We start from the raw sequence: 19,429 nt of genomic DNA, 5'->3' as shown, positions 1-19,429 counted from the left end.
TAAACTGAAAATGAGAAGCTATTTATTTCAGAAAGGTTTTTCCGTTTTCATTAGGAATCAGATGGTGTTGGAGTCGGGGGCGAGTTTTCAGAAAGGTATTTTCTCTGTTGATGCTGTCATCTAGATGATCTGCTGTGTCCAGTTTAAATGAATCCATGTTACAGTGTCGACGGACCACCGAGACACCACCTATCCTAATTAGATATCTAGCATGCACCTGACACCTGTGCTAATTAGATATCTAGCGTGCACCTGACACCTGTGCTAATTAGATATCTAGCGTGCACCTGACACCTGTGCTAATTAGATATCTAGCATGCACCTGACGCCTGTGCTAGTTAGATATCTAGCGTGCACCTGACGCCTGTGCTAGTTAGATATCTAGCGTGCACCTGACGCCTGTGCTAGTTAGATATCTAGCGTGCACCTGACGCCTGTGCTAGTTAGATATCTAGATATCGTGCACCTGACGCCTGTGCTAGTTAGATATCTAGCGTGCACCTGACGCCTGTGCTAGTTAGATATCTAGCGTGCACCTGACACCTGTGCTAATTAGATATCTAGCGTGCACCTGACACCTGTGCTAATTAGATATCTAGCGTGCACCTGACACCTGTGCTAATTAGATATCTAGCGTGCACCTGACACCTGTGTGTAATGGAAGCAGACCGCCAGAAAACCTGTTGTCACTGAAATATTCTGTCGGCTGGTCAAAACGGTGTACAGCAGCAGTGTAAAAAATACATTCTCATACCTGAGTAAAAGTAATGATACTTTAATAGAAAAGTGAGTCACCCAGTAAAATACGACCTTATGAGAAGGTCACAAAGCTCCTCTGCTCTCCAGGAGCTGGACCTCTCTCCTGCTTCAGCAACACCTGGACGCTCTATTCATTTTAAACAAAAGTTTGTTCTTTGAGTGAAAGTCTTTGGTTTTAAATATACATCAGTATAAAAAGTCAACATAATTGCTAAAATATACTTACGGATCAAAAGTATGAATGACCATGTTCTCTTGATGAGTGTATAAATCAGACCATTTCCTGTCCTGCTAAGCATTCAAAATGTACTTTTTGGGTGTCAGGGAAAATGTATGGAGTAAAAAGTACATTATTTTTAGGAATGTAGTACAGATACCCCAAAACGTTTCACTAAAGGACTTCACACCACTTCAGGAAATGTGTATTTTACATTTGCTAAATTATTTCGATGTGATATGGAAGTAAAAGGGTTTTATGTTTCTAGAAATGTATCGCAGTTGAGAATCTGATTCATGTTTAGATGGAGTGTCTGTTTTGGCTTCCAGTCTCTCTCTGAAAATAACAGAAGGGCCTTGGACCTTAGAGTAACATTAGGCCCCTTTAGAGGTCCTCTTGGGCCAGAACTGGCCCTGTTGTAAATCTGGCACCACCATCCTCCACATCTCAACCCTGGAAACAGAAACGAGGGGAGAGTCTGGACAGTGAGGCCCACCGTGAGACCGTTTGGACTACATGAGAAGGTCACAAAGCTCCTCTGCTCTCCAGGAGCTGCTTCAGCAACACCTGGATGCTCTATTCATTTTAAACAAAAGTTTGTCCTTCTTCCTGTCTGTTTTCGTTGGTTTGAAGACTTCTTTGAAACAGACTGATGCTGATAACCAGTTTTGTCCTTTTCTTTCTGTACAACGTTATGGATCTGCTGTTATATTTTTTGTTCAGGTTATGCCGCGATGTAATATTGAGATTTTACATTGTGCTTTTTTTTTTGCTGTACAGATGAACATTTTGTCAATTTAATAAAATTGTCTGCAGATTTTTACATCATGGTGTCCACATGTTGGGTATTTCAGAATGACTGTTGGTGTCTTGCGATAGAAAAGTAATGTATTTCTAACAGATGTTTGTATTGAAGACAACTGGATAAGAGCAGTCTCTCCTTTCCTCATAAATGGAACAATATTAATGTATCGAAACAATGACACGTGGACATTTTTTTACATTTTACTAGAACAGTAATGACCAATGATGTTTCGTGAAGATCCTGTACACGCAGCGGCGATGGGATGGTAAGTTGGTGGTTGAAGACATCCCTCTAGTGGTGTGGGGGCTGAGCTTTGGCAAAGTGGGTGGGGTTATATCCTTCCTGTTTGGCCCTGTCCGGGGGTGTCATCGGATGGGGCCACAGTGTCTCCTGACACCTCCTGTCTCAGCCTCCAGTATTTATGCTGCAGTAGTTTGTGTCGGGGGGCTAGGGTCAGTTTGTTATATCTGGAGTACCTCTCCTGTCCTATTCGGTGTCCTGTGTGAATCTAAGTGTGCGTTCTCTAATTCTCTCTTTCTCTCTCGGAGGACCTGAGCCCTTGGACCATGCCTCAGGACTACCTGACATGATGACTCCTTGCTGTCCCCAGTCCATCTGACCGTGCTGCTGCTCCAGTTTCAACTGTTCTGCCTTATTATTATTTGACCATGCTGGTCGTTTATGAACATTTGAACATCTTGGCCATGTTCTGTTATAATCTCCACCCGGCACAGCCAGAAGAGGACTGGCCACCCCACATAGCCTGGTTCCTCTCTAGGTTTCTTCCTAGGTTTTGGCCTTTCTAGGGAGTTTTTCCTAGCCACCGTGCTTCTACACCTGCATTGCTTGCTGTTTGGGGTTTTAGGCTGGGTTTCTGTACAGCACTTTGAGATATCAGCTGATGTACGAAGGGCTATATGAATACATTTGATTTGATTTGATTTAAACATTACCTCGGTTCCGCCAGCAAGAATAATGCCCTGACCCTGGCAGTTTTCCTTCAATATAAAAGTCCGGCAATGAAGATGGTGAAAAATAATAAAAAGGTCGATATGAGTTACTTTTTATGGGGAAATGTTAGCAAATTTTGAATTTTGTTTAACAATATAAAAAAAAGATAGCATTTATGGCAAAAACTAATATAGCATTGACATTATTGTAATAATATTCATAATATTATTGTATAATTGTAATCAACTTTAGAAAACACTTAAGTCCCATTGTTAATTATCCCATTTGCATTACACGATGTTCAGTACGTTTTTCATATTGAATATTTTATTTTTATTTAACTAGACAAGTCAGTTAAGAACAAAATCTTATTTACAATGACGGCCAAACCCCAACATTGCAAAACATTTTGTTTGAATGAATTATTTGGTGACGTGAATATATTTAGTGTAGTTTTATCTAAAAGGATAACTTTATAAATTATTTATAAATTCACTGAGGAGGATGGTCCTCCTCTGAGGTGTTGGATCGACTTGTATGACAGCGTGTTCCAGTTCCCGCCAATATCCAGCAACTTCACACAACCATTGAAGAGGAGTGGGACAACATTCCACAATCAACAGCCTGATCAAGTCCATGTGAAGGAGATGTGTCGCGCTGCACGGTGGTCACACCAGATACTGACTGGTTTTATGCAGTGGTGATTTTAGCATGTACATCTTGGTGGGTCAAACTCAAAAAAAATTTTGATGCATGCCAGCAAAGCCACAACACTAAACAATACATTAATTACACTATAACGGTGACAAACGGTGCCCACTAACTGTTAGGACATACATAAAGCTGTCCCAACAGCAGAGATTTCTGTTCAGCACCATGGAGTGGATCCTTACCACTGCTACACCTGGCTATCAGCGGAGCCTTCTGTTCAGCACCATGGAGTGGATCCTTACCACCGCTACACCTGGCTATCAGCGGAGCCTTGTTTTCAGCACCATGGAGGGGATCCTTACCACTGCTGCACCTGGCTATCAGCGGAGCCTTGTTTTCAGCACCATGGAGGGGATCCTTACCACTGCTGCACCTGGCTATCAGCGGAGCCTTGTTTTCAGCACCATGGAGGGGATCCTTACCACTGCTGCACCTGGCTATCAGCGGAGCCTTGTTTTCAGCACCATGGAGGGGATCCTTACCACTGCTACACCTGGCTATCAGCGGAGCCTTGTTTTCAGCACCATGGAGGGATCCTTACCACTGCTACACCTGGCTATCAGCGGAGCCTTGTTTTCAGCACCATGGAGAGGATCCTTACCACTGCTACACCTGGCTATCAGCGGAGCCTTGTTTTCAGCACCATGGAGGGGATCCTTACCACTTGGCTATCAGCGGAGCCTTGTTTTCAGCACCATGGAGGGATCCTTACCACTGCTGCACCTGGCTATCAGCGGAGCCTTGTTTTCAGCACCATGGAGGGATCCTTACCACTGCTACACCTGGCTATCAGCGGAGCCTTGTTTTCAGCACCATGGAGGGATCCTTACCACTGCTACACCTGGCTATCAGCGGAGCCTTGTTTTCAGCACCATGGAGGGGATCCTTACCACTACACCTGGCTATCAGCGGAGCCTTGTTTTCAGCACCATGGCTACCACTGCAGGCTATCAGCGGAGCCTTGTTTTCAGCACCATGGAGGGGATCCTTACCACTGCTACACCTGGCTATCAGCGGAGCCTTGTTTTCAGCACCATGGAGGGGATCCTTACCACTGCTACACCTGGCTGTCAGCGGAGCCTTGTTTTCAGCACCATGGAGGGGATCCTTACCAAAGCGTATTTTCCCAGTCTGACCCTGTTTTTTCCCAGTTGTCTTGAACTCACTGAAGTCAGTTCCAGGTTTACACTTGTTTTGAACAGAAGTTGTACTAGGTTGACAGTGTGGCCAGTGTATTCAACCTTTTCTGGCCCACGGTGTTACATGTGACTGTTTATCCTTTTAAGCCTGAAAAAAGATACCCTTAAACCCAGACTTGGACCACACACCGTCTCCACTGAGTAGCAGGCTACTGATTGCTTTACAACACTTGCAGTTAGCCACTGATCAAATTAAATGGTATTTGTCACATGCGCCGAATACAACAGGTGTAGACCTTACAGTGAAATGCTTACTTACAAGCCCCAACAACCAACAATGCAGTTTTAAGAAAAATAAGTATTAAGTAAAAAATAGACCATTAAAAAAATAATTCATTAAAGAGCAGCAGTAAAGGTTCCTTCCAAATCACCCATTGTTATATTTGCGATTTCCAAATTCATGTGTAATGTTAATGTGCAATGGCCGATGAGCACCAATATGTTTTTTTTTATCTTATAATTTCTCGACAAGGTTTGAAAAGGATTTGCCAGTAGATTGTTGATTTGTGACGATGGCCGCTTGTCTAGCTTGCTACCTAAGATATTGAAAGTCCAATTCAAGCGGCGGCTGTAGATATAACGTGATTTGATGTCACTTTATTTGCAGCCAATGACCTTGAGCCTTCTTGGATGGGCACTTCTAATGTAAATCTATGGCAGCACCCAAGGGGCTTGAATTTTCAAGCTCCCTCTGTAGAGTTTGCGCTGACAAAGTGTCCCCATGAGTAACAGAAGTGAGCCAATCACGGCGCAACTAGAGTACATTACCAACCCCTACACTCTGTGTTTTCCACTGGCTGCCCCTCCACCACAGAAAGCACTAAGCTAGGCTGAAACATCTGCATTTTGGAGATGCCATACTCAAGAAAGCAACCATGTTTGTATGCGGCTTTATTAACTCAAATATTATTTTTTTTACATTGTTTGCAAACTGATATGTGACTTGTATTTATGTAAAAAATAACATGAAAAACATGTCTTTTTTTTCTGAACGGGTGGGTCTCAAAACAGGTGGTGCTCACCTGCCCTGAATGACAGGCCACCACTGAGTATATGTGACCAATAGATGCATATCTGTTTTCATGTGAAATCCATAGATTAGGGTCGAATTAATTTATTTCAATTGACTGATTTCCTTATATGAACTGTTACTCAGTAAATTGGTTTAAATTGTTGCGTTTATATTTTTGTAAATAATTGTACAAATATTAATAATTATTAATTTACCAAGTATACAGGATGGAACTTTTATTCTGACAGATTTTTTAAAAATCCGCGACCCGGAAGTAGTTAGTTTCTGTTGCCTGTTTCACGGCGGTGTAAATAAACGATGCAGTTTGTTTGGCCGAAGAGGGTCTGACTGAAACATTCTGCTGTCATCGAGGCGCAGGACTGAAATCTGCTTCAAGCCGAATAGAGATTTCATTACTTTTGGAGTGGAGTGAGTCGGTGAGTTTGCTACATGATAATGCTAACTAGTATTATCATTAGCTAGACGAATGTCAGAAGGCCGCTAGCGTATTACCAATGCAAAGACGTTTGGACCGGGGTGTTGTTCTCCTTGGGACGAAGGTCGAACACAAGCAAACTTCAGATTTACTGTTGGCATTAGCAAGAAGTGATAGGAGTTAAAGTTATCATTGAGTCAGCTGATCAACTAACGTTAGCTAAAGTTCGCTAGCTAACTGTAGCTTGTTTGAAAGACAGTTAGCTGTGGTAGCTGGTACCTAAGTCTGCATGCTTGCTAATGTGATTCTCCTGGGCCTGTTGTGTTGTGATTCTCCTGGCCTGTTGTGTTCTGATTCTCCTGGCCTGTTGTGTTGTGATTCTCCTGGCCTGTTGTGTTCTGATTCTCCGGGCCTGTTGTGTTCTGATTCTCCGGGCCTGTTGTGTTCTGATTCTCCTGGCCTGTTGTGTTCTGATTCTCTCCTCCTGGGCCTGTTGTGTTCTGATTCTCCGGGCCTGTTGTGTTCTGATTCTCCGGGCCTGTTGTGTTCTGATTCTCCTGGCCTGTTGTGTTCTGATTCTCCAGGCCTGTTGTGTTCTGATTCTCCAGGCCTGTTGTGTTCTGATTCTCCAGGCCTGTTGTGTTCTGATTCTCCGGGCCTGTTGTGTTCTGATTCTCCGGGCCTGTTGTGTTCTGATTCTCCGGGCCTGTTGTGTTCTGATTCTCCGGGCCTGTTGTGTTCTGATTCTCCGGGCCTGTTGTGTTCTGATTCTCCTGGCCTGTTGTGTTCTGATTCTCCGGGCCTGTTGTGTTCTGATTCTCCGGGCCTGTTGTGTTCTGATTCTCCGGGCCTGTTGTGTTCTGATTCTCCGGGCCTGTTGTGTTGTGACTCTCCTGGCCTGTTGTGTTCTGATTCTCCGGGCCTGGGTTCCTGTTGTGTTCTGATTTCTCCTGGCCTGTTGTGTTCTGATTTCTCCTGGCCTGTTGTGTTCTGATTTCTCCTGGCCTGTTGTGTTCTGATTTCTCCGGGCCTGTTGTGTTCTGATTCTCCGGGCCTGTTGTGTTCTGATTCTCCGGGCCTGTTGTGTTCTGATTCTCCTGGCCTGTTGTGTTCTGATTCTCCGGGCCTGTTGTGTTCTGATTCTCCGGGCCTGTTGTGTTCTGATTCTCCTGGCCTGTTGTGTTCTGATTTCTCCCGGGGCCTGTTGTGTTCTGATTTCTCCGGGCCTGTTGTGTTCTGATTTCTCCTCCGGCCTGTTGTGTTGTGACTCTCCTGGCCTGTTGTGTTGTGATTCTCCTGGCCTGTTGTGTTCTGATTCTCCAGGCCTGTTGTGTTGTGATTCTCCTGTTGTGTTCTGAGGCCTGTTGTGTTGTGATTCTCCTGGCCTGTTTGTGTTCTGATTCTCCTGGCCTGTTGTGTTCTGATTCTCCTGGCCTGTTGTGTTCTGATTCTCCGGGCCTGTTGTGTTCTGATTCTCCTGGCCTGTTGTGTTCTGATTTCTCTCCGGGCCTGTTGTGTTCTGATTTCTCTGATGGCCTGTTGTGTTCTGATTTCTCCTGGCCTGTTGTGTTCTGATTTCTCCTGGCCTGTTGTGTTCTGATTTCTCCTGGCCTGTTGTGTTCTGATTTCTCCTGGCCTGTTGTGTTCTGATTTCTCCTGGCCTGTTGTGTTCTGATTTCTGTTGTGGGCCTGTTGTGTTCTGATTTCTGGCCTGTTGTGTTCTGATTTCTCCTGGCCTGTTGTGTTCTGATTTCCTCTCTGGCCTGTTGTGTTCTGATTTCTCCTGGCCTGTTGTGTTCTGATTTCTCCTGGCCTGTTGTGTTCTGATTCTCCTGGCCTGTTGTGTTCTGATTCTCCTGGTGTTGTGTTCTGATTCTCCAGTCCAAGCCATGCACTGCAGCTGTGTATGGAGCTCCAGGGCTCTGTCCCCTGCCCTGCTCCCTAGGCTGCTGTCCCATGCAGGATGCTGGGCTCCGGGGACCAGGCCTAGGGGTATCTGGAGCTCCCCTCGGAGACTGGCCTCGGCTGTAGAGACCACGCAGCCCATCCCCCTGCCCAGCCAAGCCCGGGTGGTGATATGTGGAGGGGGCATCGTAGGGACGTCTGTGGCCTATCACCTGGCCAAGCTGGGCTGGACTGAGATAGTACTATTGGAGCAGGGAAGGTAGGAGAGGCTAAATTATGTGGTCTGTTTACAAGAGGGGGGTGCATGTTTCCAGAACACTTTATCTGTGGGTAGGTGGACAATATATCATGATTTCATGAGTTCATTGTTTTACTGGGCTTGTCAGGTGATGAGAGACCAACACAGTGAATACATGGACTAGCCTACGAGACCTTCTGTAATCAATGATAACATCTAGAAATCACAAGGAACCATGGTCTTATGTCTGTGTGCATTACTGTACCTAACCATGTTGTCCTCATCTCTCTGTGTGCTAGGCTGTGTGCTGTACCTAACCATGTTGTCCTCATCTGTTGTCTCTGTGTGCTAGGCTGGGTGCTGTACCTAACCATGTTGTCCTCATCTCTCTGTGTGCTAGGCTGGGTGCTGTACCTAACCATGTTGTCCTCATCTCTCTGTGTGCTAGGCTGGGTGCTGTACCTAACCATGTTGTCCTCATCTCTCTGTGTGCTAGGCTAGGTGCTGTACCTAACCATGTTGTCCTCATCTCTGGGGTGTGCTAGGCTGGGTGCTGTTCCTAACCATGTTGTCCTCATCTCTCTGTGTGCTAGGCTAGGTGCTGTACCTAACCATGTTGTCCTCATCTCTCTGTGTGCTAGGCTGGGTGCTGTACCTAACCATGTTGTCCTCATCTCTCTGTGTGCTAGGCTGGGTGCTGTACCTAACCATGTTGTCCTCATCTCTCTGTGTGCTAGGCTAGGTGCTGGTACCACCAGGCTGTGTGCTGGGATCGTCAGCGTGGCCAAGCCCATCTCTATTGAGTGTAAAATGGCTGACTACTCCAACTCCCTGTATGAACACCTGGAGGAGGAGACTGGGGTCAAGACAGGTGGGATGGACTTCTACACTATGACTAGCCTGAGTTCCACTCCATTTGTACTAACATGCCTACAGTATGACTTCTCCAGCCTGAGTTCTGCTCCATTTTGTGCTAACATGCATACAGTATGACTCTAGCCTGAGTTCCACTCCATTTGTACTAACATGCCTACAGTATGACTAGCCTGAGTTCCACTCCATTTGTACTAACATGCCTACAGTATGACTAGCCTGAGTTCCACTCCATGTGTACTAACATGCCTACAGTATGACTCTAGCCTGAGTTCCACTCCATTTGTACTAACATGCCTACAGTATGACTCTAGCCTGAGTTCCGCTCCATTTGTACTAACATGCCTACAGTATGACTCTAGCCTGAGTTCCGCTCCATTTGTACTAACATGCCTACAGTATGACTCTAGCCTGAGTTCTGCTCCATTTGTGCTAACATGCATACAGTATGACTCTAGCCTGAGTTCCACTCCATTTGTACTAACATGCCTACAGTATGACTAGCCTGAGTTCCACTCCATGTGTACTAACATGCCTACAGTATGACTCTAGCCTGAGTTCCACTCCATTTGTACTAACATGCCTACAGTATGACTCTAGCCTGAGTTCCGCTCCATTTGTACTAACATGCCTACAGTATGACTCTAGCCTGAGTTCCACTCCATTTGTACTAACATGCCTACAGTATGACTCTAGCCTGAGTTCCACTCCATTTGTACTAACATGCCTACAGTATGACTCTAGCCTGAGTTCCACTCCATTTGTACTAACATGCCTACAGTATGACTCTAGCCTGAGTTCCGCTCCATTTGTACTAACATGCCTACAGTATGACTCTAGCCTGAGTTCCACTCCATTTGTACTAACATGCCTACAGTATGACTCTAGCCTGAGTTCCACTCCATTTGTACTAACATGCCTACAGTATGACTCTAGCCTGAGTTCCACTCCATTTGTACTAAGTCCTTATCAGTGAATGTCTCTGGAAGCTGGTTAGTTTGCCTCTCCTGCTGTCTGCAGTACAGTGCCACTCTGTTTCAACGTACGTAATGGGTTTATGAACATGTCTTTGCTGTGTGGCCTGTCTTCTGATTGTGTTTTAGCCAGTTGTTTTGGTTGTTGAACCAATTATTATATATTATCTATGAGGTCATGTGACTGGCTGTATCCAACCAGTGCTTCCCCCTCCTCTCACATGCTGTTTCAGTTTGTGTTTCAACACAGATTTACCAGTGGTATTTAGTCTTGTGGAACAACAGATTTACCAGTGGTATTTAGTCTTGTGGAACAACAGATTTACCAGTGGTATTTAGTCTTGTGGAACAACAGATTTACCAGTGGTATTTAGTCTTGTGGAACAACAGATTTACCAGTGGTATTTAGTCTTGTGGAACAACAGATTTACCAGTGGTATTTAGTCTTGTGGAACAACAGATTTACCAGTGGTATTTAGTCTTGTGGAACAACAGATTTACCAGTGGTATTTAGTCTTGTGGAACAACAGATTTACCAGTGGTGTTTAGTCTTGTGGAACAACAGATTTACCAGTGGTATTTAGTCTTGTGCCATCATCCAGAGAGTATGGCAGGGCTTTGCCTTGTTTGGTTTAACACGAGATGACTCATGACTTGGTGGTCCTGATGTGTGTGTGTGTGTTTGTTCCAGGTTACGTGAAAACAGGCTCTCTATGCCTGGCCCAGAATCAGGACCGTTTCCTCTCCCTGAAGCGCCTGGCATCCAGGCTGAAGTAAGTCCCTCCCTTCCCTGACCCTCTCCTCTGGTCTGAATTATAGCTCAGTACTCTCTCTGGTCCAGTCTCTCCCTGACCCTCTCCTCTGGTCTGAATTATAGCTCAGTATTCTCTCTGGTCCAGTCTCTCCCTGACCCTCTCTTCTGGTCTGAATTATAGGTTACAGTACTCTCTCTGGTCCAGTCTCTCCCTGAACCTCTCCTCTGGTCTGAATTATAGCTCAGTACTCTCTCTGGTCCAGTCTCTCCCTGACCCTCTCCTCTGGTCTGAATTATAGCTCAGTACTCTCTCTCTGGTCCAGTCTCTCCCTAACCTCTCTCCTCTTCCCTCTCTCCTCCCTCCCTCCCGCCTCTCCTCCCTCCCTCCCTCCTTCTCTCTCCTCCTCTCTCTCTCTCCCTCACTCCTCCCTCCCCTCTCTCTCTCTCCTCCTCTCTCTCCTCCCTCCTCTCTCTCCTCCCTCCTCTCTCTCTCCTCCTTCCACAGTGTGATGGGGATCCCCTGTAACGTGATCAAACCCAAAGAGGTGTCCAAGCTCCACCCCCTGGTGAATATTCATGACCTGGTGGGGGCGCTCCACCTGCCAGGGGATGCCGTGGTGTCACCGCCTGACGTCAACCACGCCCTCGCCACAGCAGCAGCCAGACACGGTCAGACAGTAAAACCAAGGATGGACTATTGTTCGCCTTGCAAACCAAAAATTCCCAGGTTTTCCAGAAATCCTGATTGGATGATTACAGATTTCCTGCTTGTTCCATCCTGATTTGGGGGAATTTTCCAACTGGGATTTCTGGAAAAACTGTCAATTTTAGGCTTGCAAAATTGCAGGATTTTTCCTATCTGTAGTGGAGGTTTCAATAGAAAGTTACAACCATGTGGTTTCGCCATCAGTTAGAATGTAATGAAGCCAGAAAGCAAGGCTTCTGGAGGAAAGGGCCCGGGTGTGGCCTGCCAAGGGCCCGGGTGTGGCCTGCCAAGGGGTGGCCTGCCAAGGGGTGGCCTGCCAAGGGGTGGCCTGCCAAGGGCCCGGGTGTGGCCTGCCAAGGGCCCAGCTGTGGCCTGCCAATGGCCCAGGTGTGGCCTGCCAAGTAAAGTGAATTAGTTAGGATGTAATGAAGCCGCAAAGCTTCTGGAGGGAACGGCCAGGGCGTGGCTTGCCAATCAGAGTGAGGTAGTCGGTGCCCAGGGGCATCTCTTTGGCTAATTTGACATTATGCTACTCCAATCAAACGAACAATGAACTATTGATAGTGTTTGTCATGTTTGATCACATTGTACCTTTCTACATGAATACATGTACATTTGAAGTTGGAAGTTTACATACACTTAGGTTGGAGTCATTAAAACTCATTTTTCAACCACTCCACAAATTTCTTGTTAACAAACTATAGTTTTGGCAAGTCTGTTAGGATGTTAGGACTTTGTGCATGACACAAGTCATTTTTCCAACAATTGTTTACAGACAGATTCATTCACTGTATCACAATTCCAGTGGGTCAGAAGTTACATACACTAAGTTGACTGTGCCTTTAAACAGCTTGGAAAATTCCAGAAGATGTCATGGCTTTAGAAGCTTCTGATTGGCTAATTGACATCATTCGAGTCAATTGCAGGTGTACCTGTGGATGTATTTCAAGGCCTACCTTCAAACTCAGTGCCTCTTTGCTTGACATCATGGGAAAATCAAAAGAAATCAGTCAAGTCCTCAGAAAAATATTGTAGACCTCCACAAGTCATCCTTGGGAGCAATTTCCAAACACCTGAAGGTACCACGTTCATCTGTACAAACAATAGTACGCAAGTATAAACACCAAGGGACCACGCAGCCGTCATACCAAGTATATATCCTATATCGACATAACCTGAAAGGCCGCTCTGCAAGGAAGAGGCCACTGCTCCAAAACCGCCATAGAAAAGCCAGACTACGGTTTGCAACTGCACATAATAGGGACAAAGATCGTACTTTTTTGAGAAATGTCCTCTGGTCTGATGAAACAAAAATAGAACTGTTTGGCCATAAGGAACATGTTTGGAGGAAAAAGGGGAGGCTTGCAAGCCGAAGAACACCATCCCAACCGTGAAGCACGGGGGTGGCAGCATCATGTTGTGGGGGTGCTTTGCTGCAGGAGGGACTGGTGCACTTCACAAAATAGACGGCATCATGAGAAAGGAAAATTATGTGGATATATTGAAGCAACATCTCAGGACATCAGTCAGGAAGTTAAAGCTTGGTCGCAAATGGGTTTTCCAAATGGACAATGACCCCAAGCATACTTCCAAAGTTGTGGCAAAATGGCTTAAGGACAACAAAGTCAAGGTATTGGAGTGGCCATCACAAAGCCCTGACCTCAATCCTATTGAAAATTTGTGGGCAGAACTGAAAAAGCTTGTGCGAGCAAGGAGGCCTACAAACTTGACTCCGTTACACCAGCTCTGTCAGGAGGAATGGGCCAGAATTCACCCAACTTATTGTGGGAAGCTACCTGAAACGTTTGACCCAAGTTAAACAATTTAAAGGCAATGCTACCAAATACTAATTGAGTGTATGTAAACTTCTGACCCACTGGGAATGTGATGAAAGAAATAAAAGCTGAAATAAATAATTCTCTCTACTATTATTCTGACATTTCACATTCTTAAAATAAAGTTGTGATCCTAACGGATTAAATATCATGAATTGTGGAAAAACTGAGTTTAAATGCATTTGGTTAAGGTGTATGTAAACTTCTGACTTCAACTGTTTGCCATGTTCTGATCTCCAGGAGCCCAGATCCATGAGGCACCACAGTTAACCATGTTCTGATCTCCAGGAGTCCAGATCCATGAGGCACCACACCATAGTTAACCATGTTCTGATCTCCAGGAGTCCAGATCCATGAGCGCACCACAGTTAACCATGTGATGATGGAGAAGGGACATGTGACAGCTGTGGAGACGGACAGAGGAGCCATCGAGTGTGAATACTTTGTCAACTGTGCAGGACAGGTGACCCTCTATCCATTACGTGTGTGTGTCTACTAGTCTTTAGACAGTTACCAGCTAGACAGCTCTCTTCAGCCCAACTGATCTGTAAGGTTTCATAATAGTGAAGTGTTGTATCTAGCTGTCTCTGAGGGAGCTGGACCAGTGAAGTGTTGTATCTAGCTGTCTCTGAGGGAGCTGGACCAGTGAAGTGTTGTATCTAGCTGTCTCTGGGGGAGCTGGACCAGACCAGTGAAGTGTTGTATCTAGCTGTCTCTGGGGGAGCTGGGCCAGTGAAGTGTTGTATCTAGCTGTCTCTGAGGGAGCTGGACCAGTGAAGTGTTGTCTCTGAGGGAGCTGGACCAGACCAGTGAAGTGTTGTATCTAGCTGTCTCTGGGGAGCTGGGCCAGTGAAGTATTGTCTCTGAGGGAGCTGGACCAGTGAAGTGTTGTCTCTGAGGGAGCTGGACCAGTGAAGTGTTGTATCTAGCTGTCTCTGAGGGAGCTGGGCCAGTGAAGTGTTGTATCTAGCTGTCTCTGAGGGAGCTGGACCAGACCAGTGAAGTGTTGTATCTAGCTGTCTCTGAGGGAGCTGGACCAGACCAGTGAAGTGTTTGTTGTATCTAGCTGTCTCTGAGGGAGCTGGGCCAGACCAGTGAAGTGTTGTATCTAGCCGTCTCTGAGGGAGCTGGACCAGTGAAGTGTTGTATCTAGCTGTCTCTGAGGGAGCTGGGCCAGTGAAGTGTTGTATCTAGCTGTCTCTGAGGGAGCTGGACCAGTGAAGTGTTGTATCTAGCTGTCTCTGAGGGAGCTGGACCAGTGAAGTGTTGTATCTAGCTGTCTCTGAGGGAGCTGGACCAGTGAAGTGTTGTATCTAGCTGTCTCTGAGGGAGCTGGACCAGTGAAGTGTTGTATCTAGCTGTCTCTGAGGGAGCTGGACCAGTGAAGTGTTGTATCTAGCTGTCTCTGAGGGAGCTGGACCAGTGAAGTGTTGTATCTAGCTGTCTCTGAGGGAGCTGGGCCAGACCAGTGAAGTGTTGTATCTAGCTGTCTCTGAGGGAGCTGGGCCAGACCAGTGAAGTGTTGTATCTAGCTGTCTCTGAGGGAGCTGGGCCAGACCAGTGAAGTGTTGTATCTAGCTGTCTCTGAGGGAGCTGGACCAGTGAAGTGTTGTATCTAGCTGTCTCTGAGGGAGCTGGGCCAGACCAGTGAAGTGTTGTATCTAGCTGTCTCTGAGGGAGCTGGGCCAGACCAGTGAAGTGTTGTATCTAGCTGTCTCTGAGGGAGCTGGGCCAGACCAGTGAAGTGTTGTATCTAGCTGTCTCTGAGGGAGCTGGACCAGACCAGTGAAGTGTTGTATCTAGCTGTCTCTGAGGGAGCTGGGCCAGACCAGTGAAGTGTTGTATCTAGCTGTCTCTGAGGGAGCTGGGCCAGACCAGTGAAGTGTTGTATCTAGCTGTCTCTGAGGGAGCTGGACCAGTGAAGTGTTGTATCTAGCTGTCTCTGAGGGAGCTGGACCAGTGAAGTGTTGTATCTAGCTGTCTCTGAGGGAGCTGGACCAGTGAAGTGTTGTATCTAGCTGTCTCTGAGGGAGCTGGACCAGTGAAGTGTTGTATCTAGCTGTCTCTGAGGGAGCTGGACCAGTGAAGTGTTGTATCTAGCTGTCTCTGAGGGAGCTGGGCCAGACCAGTGAAGTGTTGTATCTAGCTGTCTCTGAGGGAGCTGGACCAGACCAGTGAAGTGTTGTATCTAGCTGTCTCTGAGGGAGCTGGACCAGACCAGTGAAGTGTTGTATCTAGCTGTCTCTGAGGGAGCTGGACCAGACCAGTGAAGTGTTTGTTGTATCTAGCTGTCTCTGAGGGAGCTGGGCCAGACCAGTGAAGTGTTGTATCTAGCTGTCTCTGAGGGAGCTGGACCAGTGAAGTGTTGTATCTAGCTGTCTCTGAGGGAGCTGGACCAGTGAAGTGTTGTATCTAGCTGTCTCTGAGGGAGCTGGACCAGTGAAGTGTTGTATCTAGCTGTCTCTGAGGGAGCTGGGCCAGACCAGTGAAGTGTTGTATCTAGCTGTCTCTGAGGGAGCTGGGCCAGACCAGTGAAGTGTTGTATCTAGCTGTCTCTGAGGGAGCTGGGCCAGACCAGTGAAGTGTTGTATCTAGCTGTCTCTGAGGGAGCTGGACCAGTGAAGTGTTGTATCTAGCTGTCTCTGAGGGAGCTGGGCCAGACCAGTGAAGTGTTGTATCTAGCTGTCTCTGAGGGAGCTGGGCCAGACCAGTGAAGTGTTGTATCTAGATGTCTCTGAGGGAGCTGGGCCAGTGAAGTGTTGTATCTAGCTGTCTCTGAGGGAGCTGGGCCAGACCAGTGAAGTGTTGTATCTAGCTGTCTCTGAGGGAGCTGGGCCAGACCAGTGAAGTGTTGTATCTAGCTGTCTCTGAGGGAGCTGGACCAGTGAAGTGTTGTATCTAGCTGTCTCTGAGGGAGCTGGACCAGTGAAGTGTTGTATCTAGCTGTCTCTGAGGGAGCTGGGCCAGTGAAGTGTTGTATCTAGCTGTCTCTGAGGGAGCTGGACCAGACCAGTGAAGCCAGGGTGTCTGTTCCTCTACAAGTGTTCATATAATAGGGGGTTATGAATGCTATATGATATGTTATAACTGTCCTATGTATGTTCTACAGTGGGCATATGAGCTGGGCCAGGCCACAGACCAAGGTGTCTGTTCCTCTCCATGGATGTGAACACTTCTACCTGCTCTCCAAACCTCTACCAGAGCCTCTACAGCCCAGCACCCCAGGTGAGACTACCTCCTCTCAGAGCCTCTACAGCCCAGAACCCCAGGTGAGACTGCCTCCTCTACAGCCCAGAACCCCAGGTGAGACTCCCTCCTCTACAGCCCAGAACCCCAGGTGAGACTACCTATTCTCAGAGCCTCTACAGCCCAGAACCACAGGTGAGACTACCTCCTCTACAGCCCAGATACAAATAATCCACATATGGTTTCTTCAAGGAGTTAGAGCTGGTACCGCTCAGTCCAGAAGGAGTTAGAGCTGGTACCGCTCAGTCCAGAAGGAGTTAGAGCTGGTACCGCTCAGTCCAGAAGGAGTTAGAGCTGGTACCGCTCAGTCCAGACGGAGTTAGAGCTGGTACCGCTCAGTCCAGAAGGAGTTAGAGCTGGTACTGCTCAGTCCAGATGAGCACGGCCTTATTTCTATTACAGCGTATTGGATAACTGTCATTCATATTCACCCAGTTCAATGTAACAGTGACAGGTTTAGGTTACTGTCATTCATATTCACCCAGTTCAATGTAACAGTGACAGGTTTAGGTTACTGTCATTCATATTCACCCAGTTCAATGTAACAGTGACAGGTTTAGGTTACTGTCATTCATATTCACCCAGTTCAATGTAACAGTGACAGGTTTAGGTTACTGTCATTCATATTCACCCAGTTCAATGTAACAGTGACAGGTTTAGGTTACTGTCATTCATATTCACCCAGTTCAATGTAACAGTGACAGGTTTAGGTTACTGTCATTCATATTCACCCAGTTCAATGTAACAGTGACAGGTTTAGGTTACTGTCATTCATATTCACCCAGTTCAGTGTAACATCCATAGGTTGGAGAATGTCCTCCGGAAGTTGTCGTAATTACTGTGTAAGTCTATGGAAGGGGGTGAGAACCATGAGCCTCCTAGGTTTTGTTTTGAAGTCGATGTGCCCAGAGGAGGACGGAAACTAGCTGTCCTCCGGCTACACTATGGTGCTGCTGAGGCTACTGTGACCTTCATTGCAAAACGGTGTGTTTTAATCAATGATTTGGTAACAGGCAAATATTTTTTTTTGTAGTTTTATCTAAATGGGATAACCTTTTTAATGTTTTACTATTTAAATGTTTATGAAATTCACTGAGGAGGATGGTCCTCCCCTTCCTCCTCTGAGGAGCCTCCGCTGGCCTGAACTCTGTCCTGTCTGGTGGTTAGGGTCAGGGTTAGACTGTGTTGTAACTGTGTATCTCTGTGTGTTCTCTCTAGTGGTGATGGATATGGACGGGAGGATCTATGTGAGAGCATGGCAGGGAGGTGTCCTGTCTGGAGGATTTGAGAAGAACCCTAAACCCATCTTCACCGAGGGACGTAACCAGCTGGAGATTCAGACCATGCAGGAGGACTGGGACCACTTCGGTAAGAGACAGGGTGATTTTTCTATAATGGCACCCTATTCTGTTTATGTTGCCACGGCTACTGTAAAACACGGAGTCCATTTAGTTTTGTTTTCCATAGCGACTTTGTGCTGTGAGTTAAAATGGGTTGGTCCTAGTGGGAATCAAACCCATGATGTTGGCACCACACTCTCACCAACTGAGACAGTATGGGTTGGCCCCAGTGGGAATCAAACCCATGATGTTGGTGTCCTACTCTCACCAACTGAGACAGTATGGGTTGTCCCCAGTGGGAATCAAACCCATGATGTTGGCACCACACTCTCACCAACTGAGACAGTATGGGTTGTCCCTAGTGGGAATCAAACCCATGATGTTGGTGTCCCACTCTCACCAACTGAGACAGTATGGGTTGTCCCCAGGGAATCAAACCCATGATGTTGGTGTCCTACTCTCACCAACTGAGACAGTATGGGTTGTCCCCAGTGGGAATCAAACCCATGATGTTGGCACCACACTCTTACCAACTGAGACAGTATGGGTTGTCCCCAGTGGGAATCAAACCCATACTGGTTATATACTGTATTTATGTGAGGTGGTTATATACTATAGTAACTGACCGGTCCATAGTGTCTCTACCTAACCCCCTCTCTTACCCCCTCCCTCCCCCCTGTAGAACCCATGCTGTCAGCCCTGTTGAGGAGGATGCCAGAACTAGAGGTGTGTGAGATCCAGCAGCTGGTCAACTGTCCTGAGTCGTTCACCCCAGACATGCGCTGTCTGATGGGGGAGACACCGGGGGTGCACGGCTACTTCGTCCTGGCTGGAATGAACGCCTCTGGCCTGGCCTTCGCTGGCGGAGCAGGAAAGTAAGGAGAGGACATTTCCAGTACATCTACTTTAGGGTTGAGAGTGAGAACGACAGGACATTTCCAGTACATCTACTTTAGGGTTGAGAGTGAGAACGACAGGACATTTCCAGTACATCTACTTTAGGGTTGAACGTGAGAACGACAGGACATTTCCAGTACATCTACTTTAGGGTTGAACGTGAGAACGACAGGACATTTCCAGTACATCTACTTTAGGTTTGAACGACAGGACATTTCCATGTACATCTACTTTAGGGTTGAGAGTGAGAACGACAGGACATTTCCAGTACATCTACTTTAGGGTTGAACGTGAGAACGACAGGACATTTCCAGTACATCTACTTTAGGGTTGAACGTGAGAACGACATGACATTTCCAGTACATCTACTTTAGGGTTGAACGTGAGAACGACAGGACATTTCCAGTACATCTACTTTAGGGTTGAGAGTGAGAACGACAGGACATTTCCAGTACATCTACTTTAGGGTTGAACGTGAGAACGACAGGACATTTCCAGTACATCTACTTTAGGGTTGAACGTGAGAACGACAGGACATTTCCAGTACATCTACTTTAGGGTTGAACGTGAG

At 46.6% G+C, this 19,429-nt stretch overlaps 1 protein-coding gene across 1 annotated transcript in view; it reads left to right on the top strand.

Annotated features, from left to right (window-relative positions):
- Window positions 1–7,977: 7,977 nt before the first annotated feature.
- Window positions 7,978–19,429, top strand: part of LOC121845656 (pyruvate dehydrogenase phosphatase regulatory subunit, mitochondrial-like) — a 34,803-nt gene continuing 23,351 nt past the window's right edge. Inside the window, 9 exon segments of the mRNA XM_042317328.1 lie at window positions 7,978–8,254; window positions 8,971–9,104; window positions 10,772–10,853; window positions 11,340–11,503; window positions 13,717–13,838; window positions 16,485–16,516; window positions 16,518–16,600; window positions 17,840–17,989; window positions 18,644–18,836. Coding sequence (XP_042173262.1) covers window positions 7,980–8,254; window positions 8,971–9,104; window positions 10,772–10,853; window positions 11,340–11,503; window positions 13,717–13,838; window positions 16,485–16,516; window positions 16,518–16,600; window positions 17,840–17,989; window positions 18,644–18,836 — 1,235 coding nt within the window. The 5' untranslated portion in view covers window positions 7,978–7,979.

Source organism: Oncorhynchus tshawytscha, unplaced genomic scaffold (genome assembly GCF_018296145.1).
Source record: "Oncorhynchus tshawytscha isolate Ot180627B unplaced genomic scaffold, Otsh_v2.0 Un_contig_3602_pilon_pilon, whole genome shotgun sequence".
Taxonomy (NCBI): Eukaryota; Metazoa; Chordata; class Actinopteri; order Salmoniformes; family Salmonidae; genus Oncorhynchus; species Oncorhynchus tshawytscha.
The sequence above is the reverse complement of the archived record's forward strand: the minus strand, read 5'-3'. Positions and strand labels throughout refer to the sequence as shown.